Source organism: Anopheles marshallii, chromosome 3 (genome assembly GCF_943734725.1).
Source record: "Anopheles marshallii chromosome 3, idAnoMarsDA_429_01, whole genome shotgun sequence".
In the NCBI taxonomy this organism is placed as follows: Eukaryota; Metazoa; Arthropoda; class Insecta; order Diptera; family Culicidae; genus Anopheles; species Anopheles marshallii.
This window is the reverse complement of record NC_071327.1, coordinates 41,729,826-41,751,589: the sequence shown is the minus strand read 5'-3', so window position 1 is coordinate 41,751,589 and position 21,764 is coordinate 41,729,826. Positions and strand designations below refer to the sequence as shown.

At 40.5% G+C, this 21,764-nt stretch overlaps 1 protein-coding gene across 1 annotated transcript; it reads right to left on the bottom strand.

Annotated features, from left to right (window-relative positions):
- Positions 1 to 1,008: 1,008 nt before the first annotated feature.
- LOC128712616 (protein unc-79 homolog) lies at positions 1,009 to 17,248 on the bottom strand. The gene is made up of 28 exons (XM_053807506.1): positions 17,194 to 17,248; positions 16,676 to 16,795; positions 16,165 to 16,497; positions 15,102 to 15,610; positions 13,039 to 14,161; positions 12,813 to 12,955; positions 12,599 to 12,745; positions 12,451 to 12,546; positions 12,198 to 12,330; positions 11,302 to 11,349; positions 10,411 to 10,490; positions 9,189 to 9,306; positions 8,703 to 9,051; positions 8,459 to 8,631; positions 7,832 to 8,392; positions 7,634 to 7,705; positions 7,338 to 7,483; positions 6,251 to 7,057; positions 5,589 to 6,141; positions 5,036 to 5,445; positions 4,596 to 4,958; positions 4,179 to 4,357; positions 2,990 to 3,144; positions 2,593 to 2,924; positions 2,143 to 2,529; positions 1,888 to 2,066; positions 1,365 to 1,793; positions 1,009 to 1,327 (listed from the first exon to the last, which is right to left on the bottom strand). Exons 1-28 carry the CDS (start codon positions 17,246 to 17,248, stop codon positions 1,009 to 1,011), a joined length of 8,319 nt encoding a protein of 2,772 aa, XP_053663481.1.
- Positions 17,249 to 21,764: the final 4,516 nt, after the last annotated feature.

The window sequence follows — 21,764 nt, the reverse complement described above, 5'->3', positions numbered from 1 at the left end:
AGTTCATCTTCTCCATTTTCGGCACAACAACTTCAAGAGGTCTTCAAAAGGGGTTTTTATTAAACTTTATTTTCTCTTAGCCGTAAGTCAGTCCTGCGTACGGAGGATTGATCCGAATGGAATTTTGGACCGGTCCTGTCGATTGAAGACCAACGGAGTTCAATACCGTCTATAAAGCATTCTGCCTCATAATACAAGATCGTCTTGTCCCATTTGTAGAAAAGGTAGTTGGAAACTATCAGAAGGCATTCCGAAACGAAAAACCAACCACTGATAAGATCTTAGCCATGCAGCAGATCTTGGAGAAGATGGCGAGGCAACACCTACACTCCTATCGTCTCTTCATCGACTTTGTGGCGACCAGAGCTAGGACACAAAAACGCGCCACTTAGGAAGATTGGGGCGTACTAAACAAAATGATAGTTGGGAAGTTTGTCAGAGTAAGACGAGAACAATTAGTTCCTTGTTTATAAGTAAATCCAAACAAGAGCTAAAGCTAGAACAAAAGGACAAGGATTCACGAAACGACTATTTCGCGGAAAAAAGAACACGTACCAACACATAAGAGGCAACAGATGGTGCAAAAAAAAAGATATATAAACGGCACCATGTCCGTATCAAGATCAGTTATCCTCTTACCTTCGACGAGGAAGTTCTCTTCCGCGTGCTAATAAGTCACCCAGTATTAATCTAAATCGAAAAGTATCGCGTAGTAGGGAAGCCAAAAGTTGACTGGGACCGAACACCCTGCCAGTAGGAAGGTGTTTATTGTTTACTAAACATATACACATGACCTTGCTATCGTTTTAAACGAATTACTACACAACGAGTGAACACTAACACTTGGCTAAATGGATTAACACCTTTTTCAGTAACATAATCTGTACGTTCATGTCTTGCTAGTTTGCCTATTTGTTACTGTTGTTGTTAACAAATTCATACAGCGTTGTGCTACTGTATAACACGGGATTAAATACTGTATGAGCTTTTCAGCACAACAATTCCTTTTTAAATCGAATAGAACTGTGTGGCCGTAGAGGATTGGAGCTCAATCTGTCCCATTTTGAACTGCAGGCGTTGCAGCCATTTCAGGAGGGCTTCTGATGCGTGGAAATCCTGCTCCTCGATGTTAGGGACGGCATCGCGACAATTTTGCAAACGCACGTGCAGCGTTCCAGACAGCTGCGTATTAGACGAAAGGACCGGTGTCCAAAGGGGCAACAATTTGGCCAATATTGTGGATCTGGTTTCCTTCAAGGATTCCAGAAGTCCCAGAAAATGAAGATTAACGCTCTCCGACAGCTGAAATGGAGATGAAGTATTTAAAGTTATTTGTCAAATGCTCTTTTTCACCAACCTTTTATATTACCTTGGAGTGTGAGACCAACTGAAGAATACAGGGTGTTACCTTTGCCCAAAACTCGAATAACACACTTAAAGTGGTATTGTATGCTTCTGAAGATATTGCCGCCAAGCTAGGCACCTGTTCAAGATAAACCGTCCATAGCTGACACAAAGTGAACGCATGGAACAAAGAAGACATATGCAAGACGGAAGTCTTCGATTGTTCGGCAAAACCGGCAAAAATCACTTGCACATGATCTGCAATGTGGCAGCTGGCTTCCTGTGGTACAGGCTGTATTATAAGGGCACTGCTCCGCATGTGATTTTGATGCGGAGCCGTCGTGCCGGCACCAATACGTCGTACGATTAATGCCGTGTGAGTGAGAGATCCCATTAGAAGCCAGGACAGCAACCGCATATGACCCACGCATTCTGTAAACTCTTTCGGTCTACCGAAAAACCATATATATAAAACCATAAACATAGTGAGTTCAACGTTGCATTCAGTCAAATGTGCATAATTATTTACATAGGTGCACTTACCCTTGTTGTAAGGATGATGGAGCGTTATTTAGCCACGGAAGATATTTGGATACTGTTCGGCTATCTTTCGAATTTCCTCGAGACATTTCAAGTGCAAGATATTGTGCGATAGCACCCTTCAAAACGCCACCTATTGTATCTTCGCATAAACCAGGTGTGGTGCTGGGCGCTTTTAAATTCTAAAATAGTACATAAATTCAACCAACGTTACATATCACTTACCTTATTTTGATACGATTGGTGGAATATTTATACCTTAATTTTACTCAGTGTATGAAAATCCGCCAAGAATTCAAGAATATCGTTCAAATAGGGCTGCCGCATGCATTCGGAAATGTTACAGTTCGCATGTACAAACGGTTCACCGCAGGATAGTTCGCCGATGATATCGGGTGGTAAAATTCCACCAGCATCTTGTAGCAGGAACCCAACCAAAAGTAACAGGTTGTCATCCGGTACGTTGATTTTGAACTTCAATGCCTGCACCAGATCAAACACAATTTGTCTTCCAAGATACAGCTTGTCGCGCTCTTTGGCAAACGCTCGTCCGCTTAAGCTACAGATTTCAACCAACACTCGCTGTGTCAAATGCAAATTCTGAATGGCGAAGCTGATTACCTTAGAAAAGGGTTCCAATATGCTCTGGAAAAGGAGTATGGTAGCATTACTACCGGTAATATGGGTGCAGTTCTATTATCATTTTACCTTCGACAGTTGTGGTACCTTCAATAAGGCCACCATAATATCAAGCAGATGCTCGGAGCCACTTATGTTGCCTAGTATCAATATAACACGTCGCAGTAAACTATCCAGGGCTTGTATAACTGGTAACCACACGCTGCCGGCAATGCAATCTATTGGCACACACTGTAGATACTCGGCTAAGTTGCGGAAAATCACGGGCAACAGGTCAATTGGTAGTGTTTTCTTAGCATTCAGTGTCTCCGCAAGCATTTGAATCGGGCTGGTTGGGTTTAATTCGGAAAAATCGTTCAAACTGTTGGAGACGCTACGATAGAACCGCTTGCGAGTTATTTCTGTGTGAGAAAGGCAATCGACATAGTTATGAATATCAGCAAACCTGCTATGTAAAACCACTTACCATCTTTCTGAGTCAGAAAAACTTGATAAAACACTCCGTTTGGAGCAAGTTGATGGAGAACACACCGAATAAATTGATGCGCAACCGATTGTGAACCTCCTGGCAAATGAGTAAGACTTTCGCAACGCCAAGGAAACGTGGGATGTAGAGAAATTCTGGAAATATATTTCAATTACGTTACAAAATAGATTGATATCAAGAGAATTATTAGCAAAACATTATATAAGATCTATAAGATCTTCAAATATGAAATATATAATTGCAAACGGAAAAATCTCCGAACAAGTCTGTCGTGCAGGACGGCAATATGCGTCTCTGTTTATGCATGCTTGGTTGCACACAAAAGCTATCTCAAATTGAGTTGCGCGGAGAGCGGGACAAGTGCCAAATAGGTGGAGTGTAGGTAGGTAGTCTAAGTATCTGAATTACATGTACTTGGGGGAACGGGTAACCACACGCCAAACTCAACTGCCTCGAGGTACTCTACGTAGTATCAGCCTTAAGTAACCATATGACCATGGGGAGGCATAGCTCAAATCGTAACGGTTTTAATAGTAACCTACGCCTGTTACGGCTCCGGCCTAAGATTTTATTGGGTTCAGGAAGCGTACGTACTCTTTATAGAGCCGCAGGGGCAGGTCATCCATATAGCGGAGTAACGAGCGCTGTAGAGTCGAATTCTTCAAGCAACTGGATGACTCGCATGATATACTGAACTTTAGGAGAGAGGATTGGCAGCATCTGCTATGATATTTACTACACCTGTCATGCCATCCTAGATTATCGACTACAAGGCATTAAGTGATAGGTTAAGGTTATATACTGTACATGCTAGACAAATTCTTTAAAACCAACGTTCACACCTATAAACAAGGGAAAAGAGGAGAAATATCTGTTCTACGGCCGGCTTGCAAAAGTTAATGGCAAGTACCGAAGGCATTATCTCTAAATCAACCTGTCAAACTTCGACGCTAATGTCCAGGAATTGTCCAACCAATTCATTGTATGTCACAGTCGATATAAACATAGGAATAGAAAGAATAGTATTTTGGTCCAGTTTCTAATAGCAAACAATATGAATGTGGGCAGTACAACATTTGCCTGTCACACCAAAACCTCATAAATGTTTGATCGTTATAAATAAATGATTAAAAAATGAGATCCGGCCCGGTCCGACCTTCATACGTACCTAGAGACGATGGTCAATATTTCTGGTAAGAACGGTGCGCCAAGAGAAGGTTCGCGATGAATGAAAGTACCAAGCACAATAAGCATAATTCCCATTTCCTCGTCAGTGTATTCTTCTTTTACTGCTCCACATTCAGTACAACGATGGCAAATACACTCATCTCCAATACGCAGGCTACTCTGTAAGGACAGAAAAACAAGATAAAAACTTATAGGCTCAATTCGAATACATAATTTTGGCACTTTTCCACTCAATTGATCGTAGGTCATACTACAGTTGATGGCATAATGGCATTCTTATTACAGATTGGAACTAGGCAACTAGGTAACTAATATATGAATAGCTAAAATTCTAATAAGTTCTATCCCCTACTGCCCACACATGATATAAATCATGTCCCTATCCCTATTTACTTACTGATTTTTCGGGACATGAGGAGCTCTCTGGTTCATCAACTTCTGATCCATCGTCTTTAGCGTCCGGTGCCCAAGAGCCAGCATACTTTACGCGTGTATCTTTCTGAGTGTCACTGAACATTTTCGTTCGCTTCGTATGTTTCTGTGGTTGCAGGTTATCCTTTTTATTATCACCAGCTATGACTGGTTCACTTTCGCGTTGCGCTTGAGCAGCAAGAACACTGCTAATGGTGGACCTACCAGGGTGCCCGAAACCATTCTCATTGACCAGAGCCTGTGGTGGAGACTCTAGAGCACTCTGCTTTGTCAACTTTCGGGGAGACGATGTCGAAACGTCACGGGCATGGCCGCAGCTGGCAGCACTCTATTATGCGACAAATACTTAAATTACTTTTCGTCAACTTTCACACATACATCTCACCATTTGAACAGTGTACTCACATCGGAACGATCATCGGTTGTATCGTTAGAACTCGTTGCTTCCGCTATGGCCAATCCTTCGCGTACTCTTTCCACAATAGTGCTAACACTTTCCGTTGCATATTGTCCGATAGGCAACAAACGCTCTGGTGTTGGAATCGGTAATTGCTGAAGGAAACTTTTAGCTAAACCCGCTGAAATATTGGGCTTAGCACCTGATGTTGTCGAAGAATCAATCGTAGCCTCTAATAGCGACGTTTTGCGTTCACTACTTTCTGCGGGTTGTTGAATAATAGTTGAACAAGTAGCACTGGAAGCTTCGGTAGATAACTTTGGTCTGGTAGAATCGGTAACGGCCTCATAGCTCGTTTGTTCAGAATCCAGCTTAACGTTTGTTGAGCTTGAAGGTTTTTTACAAGCAGCAAGATCTTCTATGAAAATGTAATGAAAAAAGCAAAATAGATTTGATTACAAGTTTTTCACATATATTAGAAAGTGTTTACACTGATTGAGGAAGATTTTTATTATATGACCTACTTCAAATAGAATGTTAAAAGATCAATCAATTTCTTACCTAGTTTAGCGCACGGCGTGTTAGATTTTGGTACAACGTCCTTTGAACCGTTGGACACGCTACTACCACTGCTGGTACTTTGCGTCACAACAATAGCTTTCTGCACATTAGCAAAAGGATTCAAAATTGCCTGAGCTTTTGGTTGTCCCAGCATTGATGATGTAACCATCATACGTACACCCTCCTGAACGGAGCATTTTTGGGACGACATTTGAAATGCCGATGGCATTCGGAAAATATTACTGCTTGACTTTTCGGCTTTTTCCGGTTTACTAACAGTGGAAGTCTTCTCGGGCTCTTTACTGTTGGCATTACTACTGCATGCGGTGTCTGTTTGCTCAAGGGACATGGACATTGCCGCTTGATGGGATTTCTTGGATTTTGCCTGTTGCGGTTGATGTTGCTGTGCACCAGCTACCATCTTTGGAGCTCCACAGATTATGGAAAGGTTTGTTCGGCTAAGACTAGCTAAACCTTCCTTGACTTTTCCACCTGTGTCCGGTTTTAAGGCGTTCGAATCATCGTCGTTGCTTGCCGTGTCTTCCAGAGAACCCTAGGAAAAGTTAGATCACCATGTTAGCTTTTGAACTAGTCAAGCGAGGGATAAAACGATTGACGAAAATGTCATCATGTCACTGAAAATCAGCTATTACCGCACATACCTGCACACTGCTTTCCTGAATTGTACTGTCGCTCACGTCACTCTCCGGTATGACGACCAGTTCTGATTCCGTATCATCTCCATCGGCCTCCGGGTGCTTACGCGCCTTGCTACCAGCTTTACCTCTCGAGGATCGCCCTTTGGACGATTCCTCACAGCCGTACAGCGAAAGGGTCGTTGTTTGCAGTGGGCTGTAAGGGGGGCTACTGTCATTTATGGTGCGTTTTTCGTCCCCAAGTTCCGAGGTGGTACCCAGCGACGGTTGGCTTTGGTTGCGTAAGCGTGTAGCCGAATAATCCATAATGATGGTGGTTGGTATGCGTCGACATTTGTGAAACTGTGCATCGAGCGAGTTGATAACAAGACGTATCAAATTCTGCACCTGATCGGCCATTGATGCCTGATTATACTGGTACTTGTACAAAATAACCAGCAGCGACATCAACCAGTTACGACGGACGTGCGGCTCCAGATACCAAATGGAAAAATTGTACGTTACTACATTATTGTGGTGATTTTGATCAGTTCCACTACCCGCGCCCGGTGGCAGAAAGGCACCGTTCGCCTGATTCGGTGCATAAAGCAACAGCTGAATGACGGTCGGCAGTAGCAGCCATCCCATTTGGTGGTTCTGATCGAGCACCTGCGGGAGATTGGCCATAAATGCGTTGAATACGGAAGAGCAGCGCAGGCGAGCCGGCGACACGTGGAAGAACTTTTCCCCCTGATTATAGCCCAAAAGCAGATACAGGTGCCGAAGCACGATTGACTGAATTTTGAACAGTGGTTTCTCATCCGTGGGATAAGCCTTCATTTTCGAAAGTACAGACATTCAAGCGGCGTGTGCATCGTTGAATGTATGAAATCCGAGTACCGAATGTGATCAAAGAAAAATTAAGAAAAACATCCAAAAGAGCATCACGTCAGACCGGCATACAACGGGAATAGAGACAAAAAGGGAGAGCGATAAAGGAAGAAAGATAGAAAGAAAGAGAGAGAGAGAGAGATCGAATGAAAAGAGCATAAAGCAGAATCAATAAGAATGAAAAGTTTCTTTAGCATAAATGCTCCGAACGCCGCACTCTTACCAGATCGGGCCGGGACATGAACTGCATCAGTAGAAAGACAAGCAGGTGGATCGTTTCCTTGTCTGCTTCTTCCAGATCGATTACTCGGTACAGGCTTCCCAAGTGGAAATCTTCATTCTGTCCACTGATCGAATGAACGTGTCCATCTGCAAAACACCGACGAAAGTGGAAGTATTTAATTGGGCAAAGAATACAACATAAAAACGTAATGCAACAGCCAGCAGTCGTCGAAAATGACAAAAATAAATACATTGAATACTTATGCCACTTCCGTGCGGCTGGTCACAGTCTCTCACCTAACCCAAAACGAGAGCTTTTCCGTTTCAAAATTGGTGCAGACACTTGGCGGCTGTAGACTTTTTCTTTTTCTGTAAATTCAACAATCCAAGGTACGTGAAAGGAACATTAATGCCACATAGCTTAAAGCGGTAGCAAGCAGAGCATTGGCGCCACATCGACACGATGTGATGCAAACATGCCCAACGAAGACATACCGATTTTTGATTCCTGCCGCGGTATTATTGTTGCCGGTGCGGACATGGTGCGTTTGTAAGGCCACTTGGTGCCGAACGATGCGCTTAACGTCTTTGACATGCTTCCGGTCGTATCGGATTGGCTCAGTGCTTCGCGCGCCTTGTTTATCTTCGTCGAAAGGATCTCGCTACCGTTCTCGCTGTTTCGTAGATCGCGCAAGTAGGAAATATCTCCCACGCGCTCGAGATTCACTTGTGCTTCCACAAAGAGCGTATCAAAGCGATTGAGGAAGAAATCCCAAGTGAGCACCTTACGATCGGACAGCGAATTGTGCAGCTGATAGATGGATTGCAAAACCACTGGTCGATCGATGATGAATTTGTCAAATTGACTTTCAAGACAGTACAGCAGCGCCTGGATCGCGTAGTCGTGGATAGTTCCAAGGTAAAGAGTAGCACGTTGGGCGACATGTACATTGATGTCATCGCATGCCGCTATCAGGTGACAAAATGCCGTAGCCAGAGATGTTTGCAGACTGACTTCTGCGCGCAAAGGAGTGCTGTCCATGAATCGTGTAATAACTGGAAAGCAAACGTTTTCTAGACTCTTTCCTATTCGCATTGTTGTATGCGATTCGAGCAACATACCTGTGACTCTTTCTACCGCTTCGAAGCGTACTCGCCAGTCTGCATCATGGAATGCTTCTTGAATTACTTTCCAAAATACATCCGAGCCCATTGGAAGTGTGATGCAATGCAGCAAGGTTGGCACCGTTACTTGACAAATGTGGGATTGAGCAGCGGTGCACAGTTCCCATAAGCTGAAAGCATAAACATAGTTAACTTAAAATGAGCCCTCAAGACCCCTGGCACAGTAGTAGTAGCTACGCACTTTTTGATAAGCATATTCTCCTGGCACCAGATGAAGAATCCGCGATTGTCGCGGGCAGCTTTCACGAACGCGTCTCCGTGCAACACCATTACGTTCAAGCATTGCAATACATAGTACAGAATGTCGGCTTTATCGATGTTGGGGATTTCCTTCAGCAATTGATAGATGAACTGTAAAGACTGAGGCAACGTATCAATAGAGAACTTGAATTTGCCAACCGAAGTATGCCAGAACTCTTCGTCCCCGTCGAATGGATGGGAGCCTTCGAGGTTTTCCGAATCCAGCCCACCGCCTTCTGAACTGCTTTCCCCAATCACGTTTGGCTTGGCGATCTGCACCGTTGCAGTGGCTAGATGGTGATGGCATATAAGGGTGAAAATAGTGCAACATACAGTTTTTTTTTTTAACATTCAGCAAACATTTAAAAACAAGCTTCCACTAAATACTGCAATCATGCGTTTATGACCCATTGCGTGATATGCTTACCAACATCAGCTTCCGACAAAGTGACCGATCGTGCCACCGCTGGTACTACCTTCTCCGAAGGCATTATTGCAGCCAGGTCAAGTTGCTCCGAGACGGTTTCCACTGTCGCAGTCATGATCTAAACACAATGACATGTAGTTAACACATTTAGGCTACAACATGAGCGCAACACTTTATATATTGCTCGTTGCACCACATACAGTGATATTAATGTGTTTCAAAATATATCACACCTCTTGTACGCATACGCAGTTGCAGAAAATTTGGCATGTGTACGAGTTTAGGTTGATTTGATTAGAGAAGATATTAAACGTAAGCAGTTTCACACACCACGAGACAAAACAGAAAATTAAGAAGACATAATTCCATCAAAAGTTCAAAAAAGAAAGAAAGATAGACCAAAGATTCACAAAAATGAAAGAAAAACAACAAAGAATAAACAAAAAAGATCCACATTTGAGATAGAACGTGAGTAAAGGAAAAGAACGACAAATAAAGCAATCATCTTAAACTTTCTGCTTTCAGTTTTGTTAAATAAATCATGATAACCTATAGTCGATACAGCCAATTATATATAAATCAGTCAAGAGTATTATTCGTTTTAATACCTACAAAACAATGTGAATTATGTTTTGTAGTTTTTTAATCCCTACTAAAACTAAAGCTATCTATTCGACACGGCGGAAATTAGCATTTCTTGAGCTGTTCAAAAATATGAATTACTTTTATAAACTTTTACATTTAAAGAGATTGAGAAACCGTCCTAGTAAATTTGCTCTCTGTGGGCCAAGGTCATGGGAGTCGTGCTGGACCAGTCCAGAAATAGCAAAACAATGGTCTGTGAGGAGGGGTAACACACTAATTATGTATTAAATCTGATGATTGTAAAATAATAATGAAACCTCCATTGAAAAGCTGCACTGCTGTTTTGAATTTATTTTTTTCTGCATAATGAATTTGGTTGCTAATAAATCCTCAACTGAAACACACCTAGGAAACAGAAACAAAACATATCTAGCAATAGGTGAATTCAAATTGGTGTGAATTTTGACGTTGCATAAATGTTGGGTGTATCATCGGTCAGTAGTCACTGAGTCACATTTAGGCTACACTTTTTCGTTTTAGAATCGTTTGATAGCTGTGCTAGTTTTGGATTTTGTGTGGTTTTTTTACACTGTGACGATTGCATTAGAAGATAGAAGACAGTTAATATAATACATACAGAACAAACATGCGGCATATGTACTAATACACCACCAACCGAGTGAGGTTCCGGCTGTGGAACTGCTACCGGCACTGGACCTAAATGCAATTAGTTGGATGATTTATGAAAAACACGAGAAACATTTGAGAGTGTGTGTGTGTGTTTGTGTGAGAGAGAGAGAGAGAGAGAGAGAGAGAGAGAGAGAGAGAATGGGAAGAAAGAAACGGAAAGAAACAGAAACAGCATATTAATTTAAAACCAGCAACGTCGTCTTTCAGTCATCCTGCAGGCTTTAACAAATTAAGGTGCATCATAAGTAGGTGAAGCAGAAACTTACTAGCAGTTGCTCAAACATTCACATTTAGGACATAATCTCACCCGCCTAATCTACTGATTTACATGCAGATACAACACTACTGAAACTATTTACCCTTTTTCAACACTAATGGTGTGTCATACTGTATCTAGCTAGTTCATTTAAACAATTTGTTCTGTGTTCTACTCTAACGAACAAACGAAACATAACGTGAAAAGTCTAATAGCTGCACGCAACACAAAAATCTTACGACGAAAGATTCTACTACGCAAGAAAACTGGAACGCTTCTACTATCGCAACAACAACACTACTGCAAAAACAATTTTATTAGGCAACCATTATCGAAAGCGTCCTTTAAGACACCAAAACAAGTTGCCCATAAAAGTTGTCGTACACAGTTCAGGCATTTGGATACATAGATGATGTTCGCTTGTTTTATTTTATTATTAGTGAGGACAACAAAAGAACGTTATCGCTCGTAGTATAAGCTGTACAAACTTTACCTATAAAATAGTTAAATTTTTAATTGCAAAGGCACTGAATATAACAAATAAAATGCATAGCAAACTGTACAATGATAGAAGACATTCACCTGCCATAATAATGACTTTTCCGGCATCATCAAGAATAGAAGGCATGACTTATATTTTTTTGGTTTGGTTTTGATTTTTGAAGTATTTTGTTTGTACGAATGTATTTCATTAATTTGTTGAGTGTTCGTGTTGGATAAGACGATTTTTGAGTGTTTGTTTGGATTTTTATGGTATTTTGATGTGTATCGGTTGATATAAAAACGAAAAAGAGACATATACACATGTACATTAGGAATGGATGAACGATATCGCGATAATTTTTCGTTTTCTAAACACAACGAGTATAATATTTATGGACGGTATAGTTGCTTCATTTCACACATCACGTTTATTTACACTAAAGAAATATATTGGTTCAAAAGTAATGCTGTTTTGAAGGACTTTACTGCTGAGACACAAGGACTATCGCGAATGAATTAGGGAATATGTAGAAGACTTGAAGTACCCCAAACAGTGGGACTACGTACTAGAGATGATTGATAACTTAATCCGGCACTAGCATAAAGCATCTGTTTTACGTCTTCTTGATAGGGCATTAAATCTACAAATCCGTATCAATCAGTATTCGACTAAATTAATGACACCAAGCTCTTCATGTATTTTTCTGCAGGCTTTATGCTTTGCAACTAAATAAACTATAAGGGAAAAGGCCTTGTGTTCCACATGGTTCATCGCAGCGTAGAGTCAACTTCATTTACATATTGCATTTCACTAGAGGAACCGGTTTGTCCATCATACAAATATATCCGTTTATATTGTAGATGGAAAACAAATGATGCTACGAACGGAAAAACTTTCATAATTATCAAGTGTACCGACGGTAAAACGGAAAATAAAATAATGTACTAACTGAAAAACGGCTCTGGATTAGGCTTAGTCACACGGATATGCTTACCTAATGGACCAAGCGGTATGTGCAAGGGGGCCATCGAAAGCGACATGTCACGTTCGTTGGATTTCACTTCCTTTTCCAATTCGGGAGGACTTTTTCGGATTTTTTCATCATCAATCACGGTCTGCATAGGAGGCTGTAAGGCAGTGAAAGAATGTTTGGTGCAAATTAGACTCGTAAGTTCTTGGTACAAATAACTGACCCGTAGCGAAGTGCTGTCTGGTGCAGTTCGTAGAAGAAAAGTCCAGATACTTACATCAGGCGGATTGACAGGATTTACCGGAGCGAGATACTGAACCAGTTTCGTGGAAAGCTGGTGCCACATAACAGACGTTTCGCAATATGCGCAATCCTGTTACAGATTCAAAGGAAAGAGAATCTTCTTCGTTTCACAGCACTTGTACAAAGTAATCCAAGCTTACCATCAGCCTACAGCTATGATTGCCCATGCCTACGTTAGCGGCTGTTACCATGCACTTCAGCAAACGACACACGTTTTCTGCGACCGTCGTATAGATGCCTGAATGCATCTCAATTTCCTGAAGTTCCATCTAAAAACTCAAAACCGACTCGTGTTACACAAAAAAAGCGATCTCAATTCAATGCGGCGACTCTCACCTGTCGTAGCAAAATATCCAACATCAGTACGCAACATGTGAGGTTGTGTTCGGCATCGGTCGAAAACTCCATGCATTTGCTCATGGGTACCTCATCGTCCGAAATGGCCGAAGTGTTGCCGGATTCGTCCTCGACGACAGGAGCTGCACAGATGTCACAAAAACAAGTAACCATTGTACCATTTGCAGCTTATTAACGGTGACAGTTTCGCTCACCGCATACTTACAGATGGAGCTTCGCCTCGGTGGTTGTAAATCACGTTCTTTCGCGTATTTGGTGCCGCTTCCACCACTGGAACCTCCGCGGCTCGAATCCTTGGATTTGTTTATTTCAGCCTGTACACCGTGCTTCATGATTCGCACTCCGTCACCAAACATTGCAAACAGTTGTGGCAGCGGAATGACGATCTCCAGCTTGGTTAGATTCTGCAACCAGTATAAAGCCTGCTGCTGCACTTTGGCCGTCGTCTTCTCAAATCGAATCGCCACGAAGTTGTACATCGCTCTAGCGTCGAACCCTAGCGGTGACATTTCCGCATCCAGTATCTTGTTCAGTACGATCTTCAATTCGATCAACTCTTTTTCCGGCACGTCGTTAGTAATTGCTTCCATCCAGTGGGGCATTACCGTGTCCCAGATCTCTTGTGTTATGATTTCGTACGGTATCAGACAAATCAGTCGCTGTAGCCCTTCCTTCAGATGGGACGTACGCGAAGCCAACGAATCCCAGTGGCCCCCAACGCGCGAGTACTCGGGCGGATGCGGCAGCAAACAATCAATAAACTCTTTATAGTGGCTGATGCGTACCTCCTTCAGCCAGCTGCATATGTGATCCTGTTTAAGCTTTTCCAGTGTGCTCTCAGTTTGCCCATCGTACGAATAGGCCGTCACGTGGAACCAATGGAACAGCATCGACAACAGGCGTCCCAAAATTTCTACCGGCGTATCGACCGTTGGTGTACAGCGCCCGACCAGCAGCCATATGCCGTAGCGTCCGAGCAGTTGGCGCTCCTCCAGTGTCAACATATCGACCTGCTGTTCTCCACCATTCGCACCCGAAGCATTCGCTTTCGATTCTAGATTCGCCGAATCCTTACGGAAGTCCACGTTGAGCGGCTTGGCTTCGCGCAATAGACTAATCACCGATTCCACTAGATACGTTTGCATCTCGGCATCCATCATCATCATCGGTGGCAGGCTTCGATGAACGATATGATCAATGCCACGGCGACTGTTGTGTCGATTACCGTGGCATTGAAGACAGTACCGTATAGGGTGATTGCCATTGTAACTAGCACACTCGTTTGAAAAGCAGATAGATACGGCCGATTTTTCGTGCGATCGACAGTTCTGAAATTGGAGAAATATTTGTAGATTTACTGGCAAAGAAAGGATAAGCTAAATGGTACACAAATTTCGTGGATGCAATGCACTACTTTTTAAACTTTTTAAAACACTCGAAAATTTTTTAACCTGCCCTTTGCTCTGCCTGCCTGCATGAATCATAACAAAGAGACAGTTTTCTGTTACAATAGCGAATCAAAACTTTGTTTGTATCTTTGGCAGACATCTGACTAAAGTTAAGAAATTTTTCATGGTTTAGCATTTCAGATTCGTCAGATATAACTGATCTATGATCAGGCGAAAAAACAGTGTCAAACAGTAGTCCTGCTTTGGTTACCGTACAACAAAGCTGACCGTTAAGAATCTCAAGATGAAGATCAACATCAAGTTATCCTCAGACCTAAGACCCTGTAGGGTGAAGCAATCAGCCAAACAATTAAGAAGTAATTTTACAAAACCTGTTTTATTATCGTTTCAGTCGAGACCAGCAGCATATTACCTATCGAATATAGGGAATATCGAAGAAGGAGCTGAACTGAATGTGCTAAAATCATTTCGGAATGGTTAAGGATGACGTTTTCCGCAGACCAACGACATTCTTAACTACATTCAAAAACGATGTACAAAACTTGTTTGGGTCTAACTCAATCAGAGAATCAAATCCAATAACTTCTAGTCAAAAACAGAGAGACTTTAAATGGCAATAAAAATGGGTTCCGGGCAGTTGGCGTTTGGCCGTCCGATATCGCTTCTATACATTTAATTACATTATCTTCAATAGTAACCCCACTGGTCCCAACTATCAGGGCCTTCTACTGCGCTCAGGGCCTCCAATAAGCCATGAGCCCATCGAATGAGTCCAATAAAATGCAAGTGGTTCACCAATTAAGTACATGCAAAGTTTCATCATATTGATTAGTTGAAAATTTGAGCAGTTTGAACTTACCTTGTTCTCGCACACCATGGAAACCTGCTGCATCGGATGTAAAATGTCGCCGAAAGTAAGATTCCGATGATCACGATGTATCTCATTGGCGCACTCGATGCACAGGTAGAGCGGCGGTGGCGCATCCGATGCGTACAGAATGCTGATGCAGTGATCGTAGCATACCTTAACGGCTTCTGCGTTGCCTGCGTTCGGGCACGATTCTCGCTGGCAGACGAACGGCACTAGATCGTTGGTGAACTTGCACAACAGCCCCTTCCGATCGAACAGGTTCGGGTCGAAGGCGGGCCAGTAGTAGAACAGCAGCTTGGCGGCAGACGCACGCGACATCGCCGTCCCGTACCCGATCACGCACAACAGATCTTTGGCGACGTTGTGCTTCAAGCGCATTAAGCATTCGAGCAGCTGGCAATGGTGGGCCGGATTGGTGGAGTACTGAAACACGAGCATAATGACGGCCGAAACCGATTGGCACGCGTGGCATTCCTGATCGTCGTCACTTTGGCGCGCTACATATGATGGAAGGTAAACAGAAGTGAAAAAAATAACTGATGTATCTATTTGATTTGAGGAAATTTGCGGTTAGTGAACACAATGTTGACGAGCTTTTCTTGCTATTTTTAAATCAAATTCCCAAAAAAAAACACATGTAAAAAATTTATTCAAATTCCATGTTAGCAAAAAACCATTGTCATATATATATATATATTTTTTATACGTCACATGGAACTGTTTTACCATCGCGGTGAACACCACAACATTACAAGAGTTTTTTGTTTGCTCAAGAAATGGTTTCACTTTGGTTTTTTTGTGGTAGCAATGTGGAGCAATGTTTTCTGAGGCATGAGCAATGCGGTGTAGAATTAAACATCACCGCAAATGACCTGAAGTGAACATATCCGTTTCCTTCCTCTTTAATGGCCTTGCAAAGATAGCACAACACGCAAGAAACCTTCCAAGGATGTTGAAAAAAGTAGATAACCTCACATTTCCCGCGTGTGAGTACCCGAGAGAATTGTGACATGATCATCGATAAAAAAGAAAGAATTAAACGCATACTTACTGATGGTGAAAGGGAGAATATAGTAGCACAGGTAGTTGATGATGTCCTGGTGTAGCGTGGATGGCAGGACAGAAATACTGGATGCGGTTAGATATGGTAGGTTATCGATAAGATCTCTATCAAGGAATGGTAGTATGCATCCCAAGCATTGCAGAAACGCCTTCCCAAACAGTTGTAACCCGGACTGGATGTTGGAGGCTACATCCAGCAGCATCGTGAGGGCATTGTAGAGATTTTGGTACTCCAAGTTGGGATAGCTAGACATCCGTATTTGATCCAACGATGGATCCTTTATCATTTCCAATGGTGAACACGGTACATCTTTAAGGACAGCTGTAACAAGACGGATCTTGTGAATGCTTCATGGTTCCGTTTAGTAAAGGCACCGTTAACACACTTGAATCTTATTGTAAAAGCAACGAACGAACGTTTGAAATATGTTCCATGACTACAATAATTTCGGACAACGATGTTTATTTGTTAAGCAGCATATGTTACTGATACTACTTACTTAATAAGGTTTGAGAAAAGTATTTGATAGTGTTTGCAACTTCAGACCCCGTTGGTCCCGGTGCTTGATTGGCCAGCAGTCGCACATGGAAGTCGTGAAGACACCGCAACTTTGCTTGAACTAATACCGAACGTAAAAGAAGAAAACGAAAACAAGACACAATTTTTACATGTTAGACGAGTTCAATCAATCTAAAGACTCTTTTATGTGATGTATCATTTTGTAAATTCCATCTGAACAGCGTTGCTGGTAATATTTTTGTTTTCCCCGTCATGGTTAAATTTTCACTCTCGTACACACACACACACCCATATATATATATATATATATATATATATATATATATATATATATATATATATATATATATATATATATATATATATATATATATATATATATATATATATATATATATATATATTGTTGATATGCGCATTCCATTCAAGCAGGCTGTTTTTTTTTATTCATTTATCCCCTTGCTGGAAAAATTCCCCCAACCACTTCTTTAAACTTACAAGCTGCATTTCTGGTATTCATATTGATTAGCTGAATCCGGAAGCTCCCCGTCATTAGGATAGATTTTCACTAATTCGTACCAATTCGGAAACTCAAACAAAATACACACGCTGATCCGTACAGCCTTCAAAATGACCACTCCAAAATCTTTAAGCCAACGCCATTACAGCAAAAAAGCAACCACTCCTTGTGCAAATTTTCACACCACAGCCACAGTAGAATCCATTCATTGTAGCTCTACACACTTTGTATGCTTCATACCGAATATCTTTTAATCATCAAAAACAAAAAAGGAGACTGTAAATCACATCGAACACAGCTTCACTATTCCACTTCGATTTCGGTTACGTAAATGAGCAGAAAATGCACACACGTTTGTTTGCTTTTTTCTCTTTGCTCCCGTTTTGCCTAAGGGAAGCGAATGCGAAAACTGCTTACGGACACAGTCACTTCTCATACGATACTGTGAAAAGGGAAAATCTCAAGCTGTTTACGAGGCAGGCAAGTATTCTGCGTGCCCTTGTGATCTAGCAGACGAACTATTTATCTGTCAGTTGTGTTTTTCTTCCAATCGGCCATGCGCACATTGGTCCTGGAAAACGGATACTGGAATGTTTACATTTTTTGGTGGCTATGTAGTGGTGCTTCTTCATTCCTATAGCAGGTTGCATTGCATTACATGGATCCACTACGCTTTGGTGTATGAAATATTTGCAATATTAGTATTCAAATGCCATTTTCTTTTTTATATTGTACTAAAACGCTGTCATACAATTTTAGTTAGCCTCATGGCATGCATACAGCATGATGCGAAAATTTGTCTCTCTCCTACGGTAAGCACCTGTTGAATGTTATGTGGCTAGACACAATTCTATTTCCTTCTCTTTTTATTTATGTTGTTGAATGCAGTGCAAGTTTATTTGAACTTGGGCGGACAAACTACTACATTCTCTAAACTAAACATTCTCTCCCACAAAAGCTTCAAAATTTCGCTTCCAACTGAAAATCTGTAGACTGATAATGGCTTTGACTGGACGGATTATTTTATAAATTGAGCACGGTATTTCTTTTGGAACTACAGTTAAACGTTCTTTCATAAAAAAGCATGGCTTTCCTTCCCGCACGAGATTTTGTACCGGGCCGGACCATCAAACCAAATGAAAATTTATAAATATTGAGATATCAAAACCAACAAAAAAAAAAACACTTGGGATTTTATATATTTACTTTTGAAATAAATTTTATAAATACTTACCTAGCTTAAAACTTAGTCATCAAACAAGGCTAAATTTCTTTACTCAATTTCTTAAACAGCCATACTTCCATATAATACTTCGGACAGTTGAAATAAGCGAAGAGAAGAAAAATGATAAAAAAGGTAGCTGAAAAAGTTTGATTTGCTTCAAATTTTTATTTGTAATTAGGTTACAAAAATCAGAATCAATTCTGAACATCCAAACTGTAGATCCTTATAATTTACACACCAACCACGATTACCTTCTTGCTCTACAAAATTACTGCTATACAATTAATCTTACAATGTAATAGTTACTGATATGAAAAGTTCATTACTATACACACTTACACTGTTCAATTCAGGTAATTTTCAAACATCGACTGAAGACTTAAGCAAACAATTTCATGCCCGCCCTTTTGACTGTTTTGGCTTCTGTACACCCTCCCCCACCCCCCTCCTCCTTTTTTTTCTTTACAACATTGTTCGGATTGGTTTGGACAATGTGTCTCGTAGTTGTTTTCCATACTGTAGTATAACAAAAATTGGTACAAATGCTATACAATCTAGATGTCTGCCTGGTTAAGATGCTTTTCCAACGCAGTATAGACGACACGACCAGGCTAGTATGTAAAAATAAATAGACAAATACAAACACATCTATATACTTTCATTTACAGTAAGAGAAGCCAGCTTCCAACTTGTTCATTATGAATATGCGTGCTTAGTAATTGCAGAACACTTTGCCGCAATCGTCCTGCTATTAAAATCCATCCTTGTAAATGCTCAATGTAAAACATTGAATCCCTCCTACCATTACACATCCACATGCAACGCACCATGTTTAAGGAACTTTGCACGTGGGTGAATGAGTTGCACAGGGTTCTATGAGGATTCATACACAGATTCTATAGGATATATGTGAAAATAGTGGTTTCCCTCGAAAAATAGTTACGGCATAGCTCGAACAATATTTTTACGCTAATTAGTATAAACGGGCCCAAATTATAACATAATCATTTCTAGCGGATACCGTACGCTAATAGCTGCTATAAAATGTACACTTTTAATTCAGTCATTTTGTTCCCTTATAACGATATAATTCTAGTACTGTTGGCTGTGTTACCACATGTATGATTGGGGTTGGGCAGGACCTAGTGGTGTTAATATGTTACTATTATTAAGTTCGTTTTCAAAACTATGCCGTACTTATAATGTTCCTCGCGATATGTTAATATTTAGCGTGTTTTTTCTCCTTTAATTGACTTAGTCTTTGTTCTTCTCGGTCTTATTACGAATACATTCCTAGATGCTGATGTTTTCTCAAAGTATGATATTCCCATGTTCTTCTTTTTGCTGCTCTTTCGTTTTTGTTGTTCATCTTATGAAGCATTATTTTAATTGCTACACCTTGATACACCTTCAAATGTTCCATTACATACTACACGGTATCACATTTTTGCCACAGCAAAACGCTTCGTTGGCCTGTTATGTATTATTTATCAAAAACTGATTGTATTTCATAACACTGAGAAGTGTGGAAAAGTAGAAAACTTGCTTGACGGCCATCTTTATCAGCTGTTAATAAAATATCGTTAGGCGTTGTATGAGTGTTCTATCGAATTAATTACGTCGATGGAGATGTTCGCAATCTAAACTCTATATTGTGGCCTACAATTTTTCTGTTAATAGTATGTTTGCATTGTTCATTCATAACGCAAAAAGAGAGCAATGATCACGCGTTTAGTGATGAACAGTGCCGATCAACAATTAAATATGTTTGAAGTTTTCCCTCAAAATCTTCTTCGCTTACACAGCGAGATCCATTGGTGAAAGATGGTAGATAGTTTTAAATAAAATCACAAAAATAAGCACACGAAATTCTCGGATTCGCGCTTCAGTAACACAATGAAAGTATTGTTAATTTAACAAACGATATCTTTAAATAGACATATAGTGGAATAACATAAAGAGAGAACATCAATAGTTATATTTTTTCTTTGTATAAAATGGTATGATACTTCTCTTATATGTTTCTATATAACACGCTACATGGCAAAGAATCGAGATAAACTGATATACCTACTATATGCACGTTTCTATCAAGGTAGCTATCATTTAACAGTACTTCTTCGCGCACACGTTTCGTTCCTTTTCTAGTGATACAAATATGCGAGATTGTCAACCAGAGGGATGATGATTCTGCTGAATTCCCTTCCATTTTCTCCTACGATGCGTGTTTCTCGTAACTTCCGTAGCATGACACATGCAAATAAACACCAATAACCTAATAGTGAACTAACTCTGTTTAACGGTGAAAGATATGCAAAAGTAACAACAGTGCATTTAAAGTGGTAGTACACCGTATTAAGTACCTACTGGCCATTTGAAGTCGTAAAGCAAATATTTAAAAAAGAATGTATTGCAAACGTGCAGTAATAGTGCAATACACACCATCGCATCTAATCACGGGAATTTATGACAATATTGTGTTTACTAGTTATAATTATTATCATTACAAATATTACATTTACATGTGTAATTATTTCACCATTTGTGTAAGCTCCAAAAGGTTTCTGCTCACTGCAGTAAAATGTTCGTTTTAAGCTGACGTACCATTATACTTTTTTCCGAAATAGTTAGCTAAGCGTTATAGAATCCCCGATGTTGAAAATAAGTAATTTGTCCAATTATCCTCCAATTGGAATTTCGAAAAATAAATCTGACTGCAAGCAAGCGATTCCCACTCTGAAGTGTTCACCGAACACACCGTGTTAAAAATAACGGTAATAAATTTAACCCACTTGATTATGCGCATTTTCGCATAACCTTCTGAATGTATCAAGAAAGCGCGTATCAATCAATACATTAAAAAAATATTAGCATTTTTAAAGCCAGTTTCGTTTACAGTTCGGTAAAAGGTAAACGCATTCTACCGTTCGATAAAAGAACGAAGAAAGAAAATGACTTTTTCCAATCAACAATGTTAAGATTGGCTACAAATCACCCTAAACCGTTCACTTTATCTACCATAGAATTTAGAACCTTAATAATGAAAATAGTGGATCAACCTAAAATTCTTCGATCGACTACTAAGGAGATCATAAGATCAAATATCTGTGTTTACACGTCACATCTAGCCATATAGCAAATTTACGAATGCTAACTGTTCAACGAATCCACCAATACGTGTTTCTTACAGTCATCTAAGGATAATAAAATGCCTATACTTAGGGAATTAAAAAAAAACAAAAATAAATTTACACATCCCAATATTCAATAAAACCCGTAAGGGTTGTATGATGATCTGCAGAAATATAGACCAATTACGCTGCT

Coding starts and splice junctions, on each gene's coding strand:
- LOC128712616 (XM_053807506.1), bottom strand. CDS start 17,248: ATGACGGGGAGCTTCCGGATTCAGCTAATCAATATGAATACCAGAAAT. Junction 15,611..16,164: donor TATTCTCCCTTTCACCATCA/GTAAGTATGCGT, acceptor CATCATATGTAG/CGCGCCAAAGTGACGACGAT. Junction 2,925..2,989: donor TTTTCTGACTCAGAAAGATG/GTAAGTGGTTTT, acceptor TTTCTCACACAG/AAATAACTCGCAAGCGGTTC.